This window comes from Clinocottus analis, unplaced genomic scaffold (genome assembly GCF_023055335.1).
Source record: "Clinocottus analis isolate CAN_PGR_092001 unplaced genomic scaffold, fCliAna1.0.p SCAF_15, whole genome shotgun sequence".
In the NCBI taxonomy this organism is placed as follows: domain Eukaryota; kingdom Metazoa; phylum Chordata; class Actinopteri; order Perciformes; family Cottidae; genus Clinocottus; species Clinocottus analis.
In genome coordinates this window covers 3,733,087-3,747,897 of record NW_027175876.1, presented here as the reverse complement: position 1 = coordinate 3,747,897, position 14,811 = coordinate 3,733,087, and the positions used below count along the sequence as shown (strand labels likewise).

Here is a 14,811-nt window from a genome sequence, read left to right as displayed (position 1 = left end):
ATGCATGCATGTGCATTGTGTGATTGTGAGACAGCAGATGCTCGTGGGTCGTGTGTTGTGGTCCTCACGTGTCTGCAGACCAACAGGGGCCCCGCACGTCTACCTCCATCTGCAAACACACAGGCCGAAACAGAAACAGTGCTCGGACCCCATCACACCACACACACACACACACAAACATACACGACTTCATCAAGCTTTGCATTCCAGGTATTAAAAGACGACTGTTTGCTATGTTTTAGGTGTGGAAAAGTCTGTTTGAATGAGCAGCTATGAAATGTGTCCTCTGTACCACTAAATAAATGTGTCCTTGTGGTGTTCGGTCACGTATTTGTCTGACTGCCCAGTCAAATACGTGACCGAACACCAAAAGGACATATTTGAGGTCCGGCCTGCGCCATTGTTATTTTCCTTTATGACAGAGTTGTTTTTTCACAGTAAGCACTTGTTAGTATGTAAGTATGATATTTCTCATGCTGCTTAACTTGTTAACATCAGTCAGGAGTGTGAGTGCGCCACAACTTCCCCTCGGACTCTCATGAAATGAAGTGAACTCAACTTGAACACGTTTTTTCTGTGTTGAAGTGTGTTTAACTTTTTTTCATCCTCGAACCATGGGAGGTTCTGTGTTCTCTGTTTTGAATCCAATGTTTCTTCACACTCGTGTGTAAATCCTGACAGAATAGCTCAGATTGGATGAGGCGTAAAAACAGCTGTGAGTAATACAAATGAAAATCTTTTGGAAAAATCAACAATGTCTCCATTTTAGTGTCCTATGAAGCCATGACAGTGTGACAGAGACCGAAACCCAGGACCCTGAAACTAAAGAAGTTACATGGAATTGAGCCAACAACAATGATATTACCTAAACCCATTATTTACCCGGCGACATGTCAAAGTGTCCCATCTGTCCGGTGCTTATGTGTTGTGGGACTTTTGTAAGAGTCAAACCAATGAGATGAACTGAGGTGAATGGTGAGTTTTAGAGGGGAAGGTAAACTTTGGCCCCAGCTTGTCGTCTATCGTCAAACTATAGACTTACCGCCGTCTTGCTTTCACTCACATGTTGATTGGGGAAAGAAGGGAGAGGGGAGTTATGTGTTTATCTAAAAATCATATTTGACATCGAGTCTTTCTAATTTCTTCTCATGTATTTTTCAAAAAAGTGACACGTAGTAGAGCTTTTTTTTTTCATTTATTCTCATGACAACTATCATTGCATCCTGACACTGCATCCCAAAATAATGTGTTTCAGTTACCACCAACTCTCTGAAGAGCCAAATCCTTTCACTGTGCTGCATGTGGCTGTGAGTGTGACCCTTGCTCTTGCATAGAAAGGCGCCCCAGTTGCACCAAATGTCTGCATATTATGCCAAACTTGAAACAAAGTCGCTATGTGCGTTAGCTCTGTAAAAGCTGTCCGATCCTTTCTTGATTCGCTCCAGAGACCGGTACTTATGTTCTCATCTAATGCTCCGCAAGTAAGTGTATTTACAGTGGTGTGTGTAACAATGAAGCCCTTTTTTTTTTTTTACATGAGCCAAGGCTAATATTTCCACTCTTCCTTTAAAACTTTGCTTGTGTTTCACGTCTTGACCTCGTTGCAGAACGACAACACGGAAAGGAAGCCGACAAACTAAAGCCTCACAGAAGTAAAACCCCTTCTGCAACCTCACTTAACCCTCATGCTTCTCTCTCTGCCCGTCTCTTCATCACTTGTCTTCTTCTCTGCCCTCCACTCCTCTCCTCTCCTCCACGCCGTGGATGGGTAGGGTAGTTATCAGGCCCGGCCAGCCCAGCCCAGCCCTGCTACCTGACCGCTGCCAGCAGGGAGCGGCTGCCCTCGCCTATCTCCGACCACAACAGCACCCATGGAATGAGGAAATCAGGCTCGAGTAATCTACGCAGGCCCAGAGCACACTGGCCAGCTTTCGAGCTCACCGAGTGTGTGTGTTTTGCAAGTATGCACGCGCGTGTTCAGGAGCCCGCCACTCCTGCAACATCCTGCTATAAATCTATTGTGACAAGACAAACTGAATTTATGAGCCAATCTGCTTGCGACAGACATTTGAGATTTGAAAAGGGAAAGGAGGGTGCAATAAAAAAAAAAAATGTAGTAGTAAGAGTGAACTTCTGCTTCGACATTTAGGGCTTAATGTTTTGTAGAAAGCGTGCCGTTATCATCCCAAACAAAACACAATGTCAACCTTTCTATGTGGCAAAAATAATGACATTTGATAATTAAGTCTAAAAGTGAAAATAAAATCCGAGGCCCCTGTTTGCGCTCAGAAAATAAATACAACCTACATCTAGAAGTCATCGCTGAACTAAAAGCTGTACAACTGGAGACGTCACAGCATCGCTAACAGGGAACATTCTGAAAGTTAATTTTTTTATCCATAGTTTTAGTGCTTCATTTAATAATTTACCTCACAGTACACTTTGAGTCAGTTACAGACCATGTGTGCATTCCTTTTAATATGTTTATTCTCATGTCTTATGTGTGTTTAGGTTAGCAGTACTCATGTCATGTGACACAAGTCACATGATCTCTTCATGAGATTTTTCCAGCACTTTTTTTTCATTAAGAATACAGGCCCTCACTACACCCTTATCTACACCCTTATTTACACCCTTATACCCTTTAGACTTGTTTTATGTGATTCCATCCACACAATTTTTTAACTCACAATCTAAGTGCTTTGGATCTTTTTCAGACAACTTATACCAAGAATTTCCTTCAAAAATAAGCTGGACCATCTTTGTTTTCATTTTCACTTGAGTACTTAGCTTGTAAAGAATAACTTTATACCTCAACTTCACCAACATAGGTTTCTTGACCCCTTACTGTGCTTTTTCAAAAACACTCTTCTGAACTGAAATGAACAAAAACATTGACAAACTTCAATATCAGTGTGCGTGAACTGTATTGCAATGTTTAGCTCATGCTACACTCTCTTATTGCCACTCAAAAATGAGTGCTGCAGTCCGCTGTTGATGATAACACATTCCTCATATACTGTGTCACTTTTCCATTCATTAAAGGAAGCTGGAAGTCGGAGCCAATCAATGCAGTCTGCAGTCACAAAACCTCCTTTTGGTCTCAGTTTGAATTATAAAATAGCCTGAAACCTTTCAATATTCATCCTGATCGACAGTATATTGTTTTTGTTGATAAACCACACACACACACACACACACACACACACACGCAGCTGCCTTCTTACTCAGTGGAAGCAGGTGTCTGTAAATCTCGTGGGGTTTGAGGCTTTTTCTCTCTTTCTTTTTTTCTTTCGGGTGTAGTAGAAGATGGTGAAATTCCCAATGTGAAAGTCTGCTTCTTGCTCTGGCCTCTTTCCACAAGACACACACACACATACACACCTACTCCCCCCTTCTCTCTCTCACACACACACACACACACACACACACACACACACACAAACCACACACACTACAATTGCTGACAGAGAATCTTCTGAATTCAAAAAACCTTAAACAACCCCTCACTATCATCTCTTTGCCGTCTGTTTCCACCATTATTGTTCCATTAGTTAAATGCTATGTGTTAACTATATATATATATATATATATATATATATATATATATATATATATATATATATATATATATATATATATATATATATATACGTCAATTAAGGCCTCAGTAAGCATGCATGCAGCCCCGAGGTAACTATTTCTGTTCGCTGCTGCCGGTAATATCACAGTTTCTGTTAGCTGCGCGTCCGTCAAGATGAATGTCATTTCTGTTTATGTATTCCTCTGAGACTAATACTTGAGATGGGAATCTATATTTGAGGGCACTGTGGTGGATCAGGGTGAGGTGGGCGTGCAGGTGGCTGGAGGCGAGCTGGTGTAAATATAGCTCCTGGTCTGAATCCGGGCCCCTTGGCTTTCACGGCCTCACAGGAAAACAAGTCTTCTCAAGAGACTGGAGGAGCCGCTCGTACACGTGTGGACGCGTGTTGTTGGCGAACAGTGAGGCGTTTCACACGGTGCTTGTGCACAGTGCTATTTAGTGTGTAAATACCATTTTCTTTGCCAGAGTAAACTTTCCCCTTTGTGTTTTGTGTTTCTGGAGCGTGCATGTGTGCGTTGTCCCTTTTATCCACAGAGAAAAGAGGCAACGGTTGGGTTCATTTGCTTATTGCCTTCAGTGGCTGATAAACTCTACACTCACTCTGTAATTGGCAGATGGAGGGAAAGTTTTATTATCTGCTCGGCGCAATTTTATGACAGCAAACCTTTTGTTTCCACAGGATTGTGTCGTGTGTGTGTGTGCGCGTGTGTGTGTGTGTGTGTGTGAGATTAGGTCGAGGTATTTCATTACAAAAGCCCTCACACAAATTTGCATAAACACCGGAGAGCAAATTGGTAATTCACTTTAAAGAATTACTCTAGCCTTCACAGTCCTGTTTACAACAACAATGTACTAAAGTATTGACCGGGAGAAGCATATTTCCACTTCAAATATAGAGACTTTTTGTGATATTTTCTTGAAATGAATTTTCCCAAAATGACATTGAATACAAGGCTGTAATAAAAACACACTTTATTTACTAGGCAGTATAGAAAAGTATAAAAACGTGAAAACTTGGCATGTATAAATGCTTTTATAAAATGATTTTTGCTCAAAAGCTAGTACAAAAACAAGGCGTATAAAAAGATTGTCTCCTAAGTATTTGACATGGGCTACTGCAGTCTTAGTAAGAAAACAAAATGCATCATACAAAAATACAAAAACGACTCAAAGAAATGTTTGAAAACAAAAACCATACAAAAGTTTTCATTGGGATTTCTTTGTAGCAATATATAAAATATCAGTGTTTAGTACTCTCGCTTTTTATGGAGCATACAATTCAAGTGCAGCTTGGTCTAACTCTTACTGGGTGAAGCTCATGGTTTCAAACATATAAGCTCATTTAAGATTATTGTTTCAAATGTAGAAATGTAGAAATATATCTAGATATATCTATATATACATATATATCTATATATACTTAAAGTTTTAACAAATATAACATTTGTTCATTGAATATTTCCCCATATAGGATACTGTGAGGGCCAGGAATTAATCCAAAGTTGAAATGAAAACTCAATTTGTATGAAATAAAGGTGCCAATGTGGTAATACTAATAAGGCTGGCCCCTTCTGTTGTGTAAAACATCACCATTCATTGTTGAATAAAGATGTCAGAACAGACGCAGCTGTTCTTGTTCAGTAGTTAAGTGTTGACATGAGGTGGCCCAGACCAAACACTTGAAATAAACAGTAGACACATTGTAGCCTGAAATATAAAAAAAAGAATAATAGAGAAACAGAAAAGTTTCATGACTGAAATAAAGAGGTCAGTTTTAAATTCATTAATATGCCTTTGGATTTATGATAATGCTAACAGGGCTTAAATACTTAACTTACAACACTGATCCATTGGCCAATTGAAAAAAAAAAACATTATCATTATGAAAAAAAAGAGGAATAAATTAATTAACTTGTTCTTTATATTAATATCAAAATTCGGAATTAACAATACAGCCCAATGCAAATTATATATCCACCGTTTCCCATTTATAATACAACATCGATAATAACATAATGACGAGACCAAATGTAAAAGGACGTACAATAGAACCCATCGCAAATTTTATGCAGAAGATTTCCAAAATAAAAATAAAAAAAACGTGTTTAGTCTTTGGTTGGTTGAAATCCAACAAGTGTGAGTGTAAAAACACCAATGGCATAGAGCCTCTCCCAACTGTTGTACCACAACAAATATGTAATCCGCAGCGCTGCGTCCAGCGCAGGGATGGTTGATCTCTCCAGTTCAACGTGTGTCTCTGTCTACACGACAAGTGTCCTTGTAGGATAAGTGTTGTACTTGTGGCTCTGCTCTGAGGCCAACGCGTGCTCCTCGGTCTTCCCACAGGTCACCTGCTCCCAGGAACTGAGCTGCTGTTGGCGAGAGAGAGAGAGAGAGAGAGAGAGAGAGAGAGAGAGAGACAGAGAGAGAGAGAGAGGATGATGAGTTTTGATGGTTACCGATGCAATCGCTACATATTTACAAAAAAAACGTCCTCTAAATGAACACCTAGAAGCGTATGCACACCTGTAGCGGGCTGCCCATGCCTCTGTGAGGGAGGTGGTAGTTTTTGTGTCCATCTTCCCGCAATAATGAGCTTGTGAGTAGGTCCTGAATGAAAAAAAAAAAAAAAAAACATCTTAACGACAGAAGTTCTAAATGAAGGTTTGAGGATATTTGTGATGATTTAAGGACAGCGTCACATTACATGAGCTGTCTGGTCATAAGTGAGCTTACAGGTACTTCCTGTGCGGGGCCGTTTGGGGAGAAGAGCTGTGTGTGAAGCTCTTGTCCTTCCCACTGCATACAGGGACTCCTCTCGCATGGCGACTCCACCTAGCACCCAGAACACGTCATGGTTAACATCAAAAGTTGTGCAAATTGTAGCCTCAAACAATATGGCCGCTCTTCCTTGACAGCAGTGACGTCCAATTATTCAAGTTGATCAAGCGTGAGTTCCCCACATTTGCTACCACAACTGCGAACCGCAAATCCACTTTTTGCCTTTCCCGTCTACAACATAAACATGAAAACTTTTTTTTTAATATAACTATGGAGTTTGGGCGTGAACTGAGAGAGGAAGAATACACATATCAATGCCAGAATTTACAAATTTGTATGCACAAGATATAATTAATTACCTCAATTCAAATAAATTGTTCCCACGTTTTGATGAACACGTGGGCACAAATTAAATAATTAAGTAATTTTGGCAATGCACGAGGCCAAGTCATTCATCGCAACCGCCACTTGCTTAAGACACACCTTGGTTGTCGATAGTTCTTTACATAAGCTTCACTGGAGTTTGGTGACAAAAGGCACTTCCCTTCATGCTTGGAGAAGGAAGGCTGGTCTGCTGTGCTGGCTCTCTGTATACACTTATCTTGTGCACACAAATTAATAAATTGTGGCTTTAATTTATTCTTTTCGACTGTCCCTTTGACACCTCCTGCTTCTGTAAATATGTGTGCTTGCTTGTGTTCAGTGTTCAGTAAAAAGTACCTCTTGTTTTATCTTCTTCAGAGGAGGCTGCTCGATTGCACACTCCATCGGCTCCTGTTTGATGGATTTCACCATCTGTTGCTCCAATGGGGAGTTCTGGAAAAGGCACAAATCCCCCAGTGAGACATAAGGACACTAAAGCAAAGCCCAACAGGAGGTAAACCAGACGGGTTCAAGACTTCTCTTTTTAAAGCCTCTTTCTCACCAGTAGTTTGACGGGACCATACTTGGCCTCCTGCATGGCCAGAGCTGACCGGAAAGGTGTGGGTGTACAAGGAGATGACTCCAGGATCGAACGACGAATGTTTGGCGTTCTGAACCTGATAAAGAGAGACAACTCCATGTTAACCGTCTTCTACCAAAGTTGTGCATAGTTGCATAATTCGATACATTTGAGATAGACCCACTTACATTTCCTCCTCTTTCTGGTGTCGGATAGTGTGATTGATCAGAGGCTTTGAGTCCACGGGCGAGCTCATTGGTAAACTGTCGTTGTCGGAGTGTTCTGGGCTCATTGACTGGTTGAGAAACTGTGAAACGAAAAGGAAGGAAACCAATCAACTCAGGTAGCTTGGTAGGTTTATTTTAACGCAGCGACATTTTGGCAGATCACGGTGCAAACTTGGTTTGAACTACAGAAATGGAGAGGAAAAGTGAAAAAGGATGGCCGGTTCTTCAAAAGAGAAGTTGAAATGATTGAAATAAAACAAAACAAAAGACGGAAAACTATGGCAGAGGCACTAATTATGAATGATTGGATGTCATCAGGTTGGAGGTTGGTGATGGATTGTGACCACGCGCAGCTACTTTAACTACCTGTGAGGGTGAAAAGGGAAGGTTTCTGACTGGTGGAGGCTTGGGAGTTGAGCAGATGAAACCAGCCCGAGCTTCGTGAGCAGGTCTTGAACCCTGATTGGACAACACCCTGTCTGTTCTGAGAACACTCCTATCCAAGAACTCACTGGTGGGCGCCTTATCCACTGGGGAGAGGCTCTAGAAGGACGTGGAAATGATGGGTCGAAGCCCATTACTTGGTAAAGTCTAAGTTGCTACTTGCTACGCTACCCCTTTTTTATCTCGACACAGTTGATCATGAACAAATACGTCTGAACGTGTAGCCCAGGAACGCACTAAATGCACCTACTGAGACACTTACTGATTCAATGACACAATCCATGAACTCTGGCATGGTATTCGAGAACGTCGGTCCGCTTTGATGGCCGTTGCTGTTGCTGGTGTGATTGTTGCTGCTGTTGTTGCTGTGAGCGCGCGCTGCAGAGGCGCTCTCCTCAGGTAGGCAGCTCTGGTCCAGAGGCAGGGCAGGGGCGCCTGCCTGGTGATGAGGTAAAAACATTACACCCTCGGAGCTGTTGGTCAGAGAGCTCTGGCTGGCCCAGCTTGGATAGGACAAATTCATCTGCAGGAGAAAAAGGATATAACGAGTGAGTGCTATTAATAAGAATAATCAGAGTATAATCATCTAAAAAATGTGAGCAGAGTAGGGTGAGTGTAAAACAAGCTCAAGTGAGAAAATGCATGCCTGACAATAAGGGAAGAGGTGTAAAAAAAAAAATAAAAAAAAAGAGAAGAAGAAAGGGAACTTTTATGTCAAGAAGTGTTGGGTAGAGGGTTGCACAAGGGGTCATGCACACACACTAAAATGGCGACGAGGTCCTATTTCATCACAGGCCCCCCCAGATGTTTCCTCCACACACGAACACACACACACACACACAGAATTCAACCAGTCCTTAAAGCCAGGGTCAAATACACGAGCGCATAAATTGTGCTGTCACACTTTAATAGCTCACCCGCACCCGGGCTCGTGCAGATGGACAGAACTTACTGGTAGTGACGGCTGGCCTCTCAGCTCATCCTCTGTTGACATGAGCAGCAGTTCAATCTCTTTCACCCTCTGCTCCTTCTCGGGGTCCTCCTCACTATAGTGTCTCTGAGCAAAAAAGAGAGCAGGAGGCAGGATTTAGCGGCAGTTCATCTTCTCGTCCCACAATCCCTGCTGTTGCCTCATTTATAGTGATCGATTATGTCCGCTCGCTGTTTGTACCTGTATAGCAGCGGTTCCATGCTGGGGAATGTTAAGGATGTTCAAATGCAAGGCTCTGGGTAGCGGTACCTATTAAGCCAATAGGAAACAGAGAAACACATTAATCACCTGCAGCTACACTATCTGAATTATTTAGTTTCCCCAGGTTTTTTGTAGAAAGCCCACTTACTCTGTGTGTGTCGGCGATGTAGGCGTAGTTGAACTGCGACAAGGGTGGCAGCTGCGTGTGACTGGGCGAGTGGTGGGAGAAACCCATGATGTGATTGCTGGTCTTGACGTAGCCGTGGTTGATGGAGAGTGAGGAGTTGGCGTTCTTTGCCGCGATCTGTAGATAGCCCTCCTGCTCCACCTTTCGCCTCATGGTGGAGTTCCAGTGGTTCTTTATGGCGTTGTCAGTCCTGAATGTCATGAACAAGCACGTATTAACTTGCAGGTTAGTCATCACGAAACACATCCGCACGCCCACAAAGCATGCAAAATGCGAAGACATCTTGGACTTCTAGGATTACTTGATAATATTATCAATGCGAGCACACACAGAGGCTGCCACAGATAGACACAGTCTCAGTCACACACACACACTACACGGATAAGGTTATCAGAATGGAGCAATTACATTATCTTTTTTCCACTCATTTGATTCTCGGTTTTTCTCTAGAAAAGAACACCAAGTCTTTAAACCTATTTAGGTTTGTCTTTAAACCTATTTTTCCCTCACAATCCGTGTGTATTCATGTCTTTTAGAACCAAAGGAAATACTTTCTACATTCACGCCTTCATCTTCTTTCATGTTCGGTGTCCTCACTTCATCCCTTTTCTGTTTTGTTTCTTCTCTTTTCATCCTTCCTTCAGTGTCCTTCCCTCCATTTCACTCTCTCAACCGTAACATTGCACAGTCAACCAACAAGGGTTCAGTGATATTTCTAGCTTCCTCTCCTCCCTCCTTTTCTCTCTTCTACATCGTCTGCCTCACCTGCCAGGGAGCAGCTTAGCGATTTCGGCCCAGCGGTTGCCCAGCTTCTCGTGTGCCTGGTAGATAATCCGGTCTTCCTCCTCAGTCCACGATGTCTTCTTCACCTCTGGGTTCAGGTGGTTGTGCCAGCGTTCTCGGCACTGCTTGCCGATACGCCCCTTCAGGTGCTTGGCGATCACCGACCAGCGCTTGGCTCCATACTTCTGGACCAGCTCGATCACCTGGGAGTGTGTGAGTGTTTGTGTGTTGGGTGGGGAGGGGAAGAGAAAGAGGAAAGGCAAGAGGCGAGGAGGAAGAGCGTTGAAAAGGAAGAGAAGTAAATGGTAGTGAAGGGGCATGAGAAAAGAGGAAGGAGCATTAACAGGGAGGAGAGGGAGAAGTAAAGGGATACAGAGTAAGAAAAATAAAGTTAAAAAAAAAAAAGATAGGTATATGAGGGGTAGAATAGAGAGCAGAGAAAATGACAAGAATAAAACTTGTTAGTTACACAGAAAAATCTCAGAAACTTGAACATTGTGTCAGTGAATGCTTCACTTCCCTCCTTCCCTCTTTCTTTATCTTTCAAGATGTAGAGGTGATTGAGAACACCTGCTGGTGAGCAGAGAGGGAGTTTCCAGTGGAACGTTAGCCACTCCGCTAATCATTACAGTGGCATCTGGGTGGAAATATAACTCCTGTGGACTAGTTCAGCAAATACTTCACAGGCTTTTAAGAGACTGAGCATGTTACACATTGAGTAACTGCAACTTTTTGGGAAATAAAAACTGTGCAACAGCGGCCAAGAAGTTGCTACAGATTATTTGTATTGCTAATAATTCTGAATGATGTTTGACTGCTTGTCTCCTGTGAGTGGTTTCTACATTGTTCTGCACCATTATGTGCATTACTAGTGCGCAACAATCAATTTGGTTCCATTGTTGATTTTGAATATAGTGTGTGTGACCCACAAAGTCCTGTGTGAACTTTAAAGTTTTCTAAAAGGCTTGTTTTCTTACCCTCTGGTCCTCCTCTTTGGTCCATGGCCCTTTGATGAGCTCTGGGTTAAGAACTTTCTGCCACCTGTGCTGGCACTGCACATCTGTACGATTCTGGTAGGTCAGAGAGCGGGAGATTAGTAATCAAACTACAGGAGGTGATTTTGCACATGTGTTTATGTCTGTGTGCAGGCACAGCCCTCCCTACTTACAGTTAGTAAGCTTGCAATTAGTTTCCAGTCTTCTGATCCATGAAGCTCAACAAGTTTCTTTAACTTCTCATCCTGAAAAAAAGAGAAAACATATTGCAGATTGTGAAACATGTGTCCCTGCTATGAACATCACCCCCAGCAATTTGACATAAGAGTTGGTGAATGTGGTTAGACCAGACAACTAAATCTCTCCCGAAGCAATTTCTATCCGCCATGAGCTCAGCTGTGTTGCTTGTTTTGCAAAGTGTGGTTTTGAATTGTTGTCGGCGTTTGTGTGTGTGTACCTCTTCTCGTGTCCAGCGGGTTTTGCCGAGGTGCCGTTTCCCTGCTTTGACCAGCGATCCATCATAATCATGGTCATACATGTCGACCTCCTCCTCATCCTCCTCGCTACTGTAAACACTGCAGACACACAGAGAGACAGAAAGGGAGATGTCAGAAAGAGGTGGAGGCTGTGTGAAAAAAGAATACGATAATGTAATGTGTAAGATAATAGAAAGATAAATACCCGCACAATAAGTACCTGTCTATTTCAAAACTACTCCCTAATCATCTCTTTACAGAGTGCATAAAGAACTCAGCCCACTCTTTACCTCATCAGGTGTCAACACAGACAGAACCAGTCATTCTTGAAGGTTTGGGTGCAGGCTTTTAGCCAAGACACCCACAAGGGGAGCGAGAACTAGAGCGAGGAACAGCAAGTGGGAGGGGTGGGAGGAAGGGGGGCGGGAGGGAGAGATGGATGAACAGGTTCTAATGTTTTTGGTTTCCACAGATACTGGGATTGGCTATGCGATCATAATTTCGTGACCCTGGCATGTTCAGACCTGCAATGGCATTGTACAGCACAGTCATACACATACACACACACACACACACACACACGCACACACACACACACACACAGACACACACACATACACACACAAACACACAGAGACATAGAGACATACACACACGCACACTCACACCCTCACACACACACACACACACACACACACACACACACACACACGGGATTGGTTAACCAATCAGAATGTAGAACATGGACAACGTGGAAGCTAGGTAGGGTACTACAGAGCAACAGGTGAACAGGAACCCCACTGAGGTGTGTCTGTCTGTGTGTGTGTGTGTGTGTGTGTGTGTGTGTGTGTGTGTGTGTGTGTGTGTGTGTGTGTGTGTGTGTGTACAAGAGGATATTTACAGTGGACTATCTTCCTTTTTTGTCCATTTACCCAAATGCATGACTACCTGATTAACAGCAATGACCAAACTATTTATGTTTTACTCTTAGTAAAACCGCATAAAATGCTAATTTGTCAGTAGTAAGAAATTAACAGTTTTTTTTTAATGTATTTCAATAATCAGACCCTTCTTTTTTTTAAATAAAAAAGGCGCATATGACACCATAGAAGAAGAAATAAAAAAGACAGATATCTTATAGTGTGCACCAACAAGCAAACACAAGACAGTGAATACAGCATGATGAATCAAGAGAAAACTGTACCACGAGACAGATAACTGAAAATCATTGCTCTTATATCAATCAGCGGGGCGGTTTTGTGTGAAGTCAACTCTCACTTGTGTTCCGTGTATCGGTGTGCAAACCATGAGAATAAACCAATAACCCGCACTTGACACGCAAGACCAATGAAAGTAACCGCAGCTACTTTACGACGATGGTGCCGAGCATCAGGAAAGTGTATTATTGAAGATTATATTAATGGCGACTGTATCAAAACAAGCCACATACATACAATTTCGCCGGTCCTTGAGACAGGTGCACATAGCGGACGCAGCGAAAGCGCAGTTTCCAAAATAACAGTGAACGCCCCTCGTTGAGAGATGCTGCATTTGGGGGTCTCCGGAAGTTTTACGACTACATGGTTTAAAAATGACCTTTACTTATTCCATCTATAATGGTGTACTAACGCCAGCATGCAAGTATTAAAACAACAACGTGAAAACATCTGCGCCTACGTGACTGAGTGGGGTGATGGTCACCGGAACCAGAGACAGATCAGAACAGTGGGTATCTTTGGGGGGAACCAAGTGCAATAAAATATTTTTGAAAAATTAAAAACTTTACGAAATTCTATTCCGGACGTGCAATACATTTGATCCTCTTGACATATTTGTTTTAGACAGAGTTATATAGACGCCATGCTGCATTGTGTTTGGTTTAGTATTTATTATAAGCTCCTATTAAAAACAATGTCTTGCGCACAGTGTGGCACGCGCTTGTCCACTCGCCCCAGTGTTATTAATCCGCGCGTTTGTGTATGTGTGTGTGTGTGTAAGAGGGGGGAAGAGAGAGAGAGAGAGAGAGAGAGACCCCTTTCTCTCTCTCGCCACTGACAGCAGCGCGAGGAGCGCACATGCCAGATGACCACCACCTGTCATAAGCGCGCGAGCGAGACACCCACACCACTATACTCCGCGCTAACTGCCAATAACACAACAAAACGGTTCACAGACACAAAACGAGCTTAAACCAGAAAAAGAAAAGACATATATTCTGTCAATAAGCCTCAGCTCACTGCGTATCCAACAGAAAGTATCATGCAAGGCAAAAGAGTAAATACGTACGTTATAACTCGCGCATGTTAAATATGTTGCACCTAACAGTAATTGGTGTGTTTGAGCTTACCTGTTTCTCGGCCGTCGAGTCATGTTAATATCTGTGGAGCGGCTCGCAGGTTGCGCTGAGCACGTACTTTCGCTATCCGCGCTGGACTTGTTCTCCCAGCGGAGAGGCAGGTTGACATTAATTTAAACTACAGCAGCCTTTACTACTGCTCCTCCCCTTCTTCGCATCCCGGTAAATTTGGCGCTCCTGAGCGCGGCCGACTGCGCATGTCCATGTGTACTTCACGGACCGTCCTTTCTACGATCACTGTTTGAACAAACCACAGAAAAAGTCAGGAATATATGTGATGTCTAAGGAAATATTTAGAATTAGAAGAATATATTTCGAGAAAACATGTCGACCTGTGTCTTTGTTTTTGCTGTGGAACAACAACAACATTTTAGCCAACGAATAAGCCTGTTCTATAGTTCATAATACGAATGCCATCATCTAAGTGTGGTTGAATAATATACCACAAATACAAATAATGGGTCACTTGAGTATTGGTGGTATAATACCAACCTCCAAATCATACCACAAGGATTACACTGGAACCGTAAAAATGACATTGGAAAAACGAGATTTACGAAGTGTTCTTGAAAGCACCACAGCTCTTTACAGTGGACTTGTCAAAGGCGCGTTTTGCCTGGCCGTCCGCGCTAAATGCTTTTTGTCAACAATATTCGTGAGTTACTTCTCTTCTGCTGAAAAGGAGAAGGAAACTAATACATCTGGACGGCGTAAACAATTGCGGAATGGGGTTTTGGCATGCGTGGAAAGTGAAGTTGCAATGTTTTCTGTGCTTGTTGCAAATACAGATGTTTCTCAGTGATAACACAAAAAAACTGAACCT

General features: G+C 42.6%; 1 protein-coding gene across 3 annotated transcripts; it reads right to left on the bottom strand.

Moving 5' to 3' along the window:
- Positions 1–4,592: 4,592 nt before the first annotated feature.
- myb (v-myb avian myeloblastosis viral oncogene homolog) lies at positions 4,593–14,130 on the bottom strand. Of its 3 annotated transcripts, none has more exons than XM_068576957.1 (16): positions 13,980–14,130; positions 11,614–11,731; positions 11,330–11,401; positions 11,139–11,231; positions 10,144–10,364; positions 9,340–9,568; positions 9,171–9,239; positions 8,952–9,056; positions 8,262–8,522; positions 7,922–8,098; positions 7,517–7,635; positions 7,311–7,425; positions 7,106–7,201; positions 6,341–6,439; positions 6,131–6,214; positions 4,593–5,976 (listed from the first exon to the last, which is right to left on the bottom strand). In XM_068576957.1, the coding sequence occupies exons 1-16, from the start codon at positions 14,000–14,002 to the stop codon at positions 5,866–5,868; spliced, it is 1,992 nt and encodes a 663-aa protein (XP_068433058.1). In that variant the 5' UTR covers positions 14,003–14,130; the 3' UTR covers positions 4,593–5,865. The 3 variants fall into 3 exon arrangements, with proteins under 3 accessions (XP_068433058.1, XP_068433059.1, XP_068433060.1); XM_068576958.1 differs by having other exon boundaries at positions 4,593–5,973; XM_068576959.1 differs by lacking the exon at positions 7,922–8,098 and having other exon boundaries at positions 13,980–14,022.
- Between the last annotated feature and the right edge of the window lie 681 nt (positions 14,131–14,811).

Coding starts and splice junctions, on each gene's coding strand:
- myb (XM_068576957.1), bottom strand. CDS start 14,002: ATGACTCGACGGCCGAGAAACAG. Junction 9,240..9,339: donor ACATCGCCGACACACACAGA/GTAAGTGGGCTT, acceptor TTGGCTTAATAG/GTACCGCTACCCAGAGCCTT. Junction 5,977..6,130: donor GCATGGGCAGCCCGCTACAG/GTGTGCATACGC, acceptor TCTCGCCAACAG/CAGCTCAGTTCCTGGGAGCA.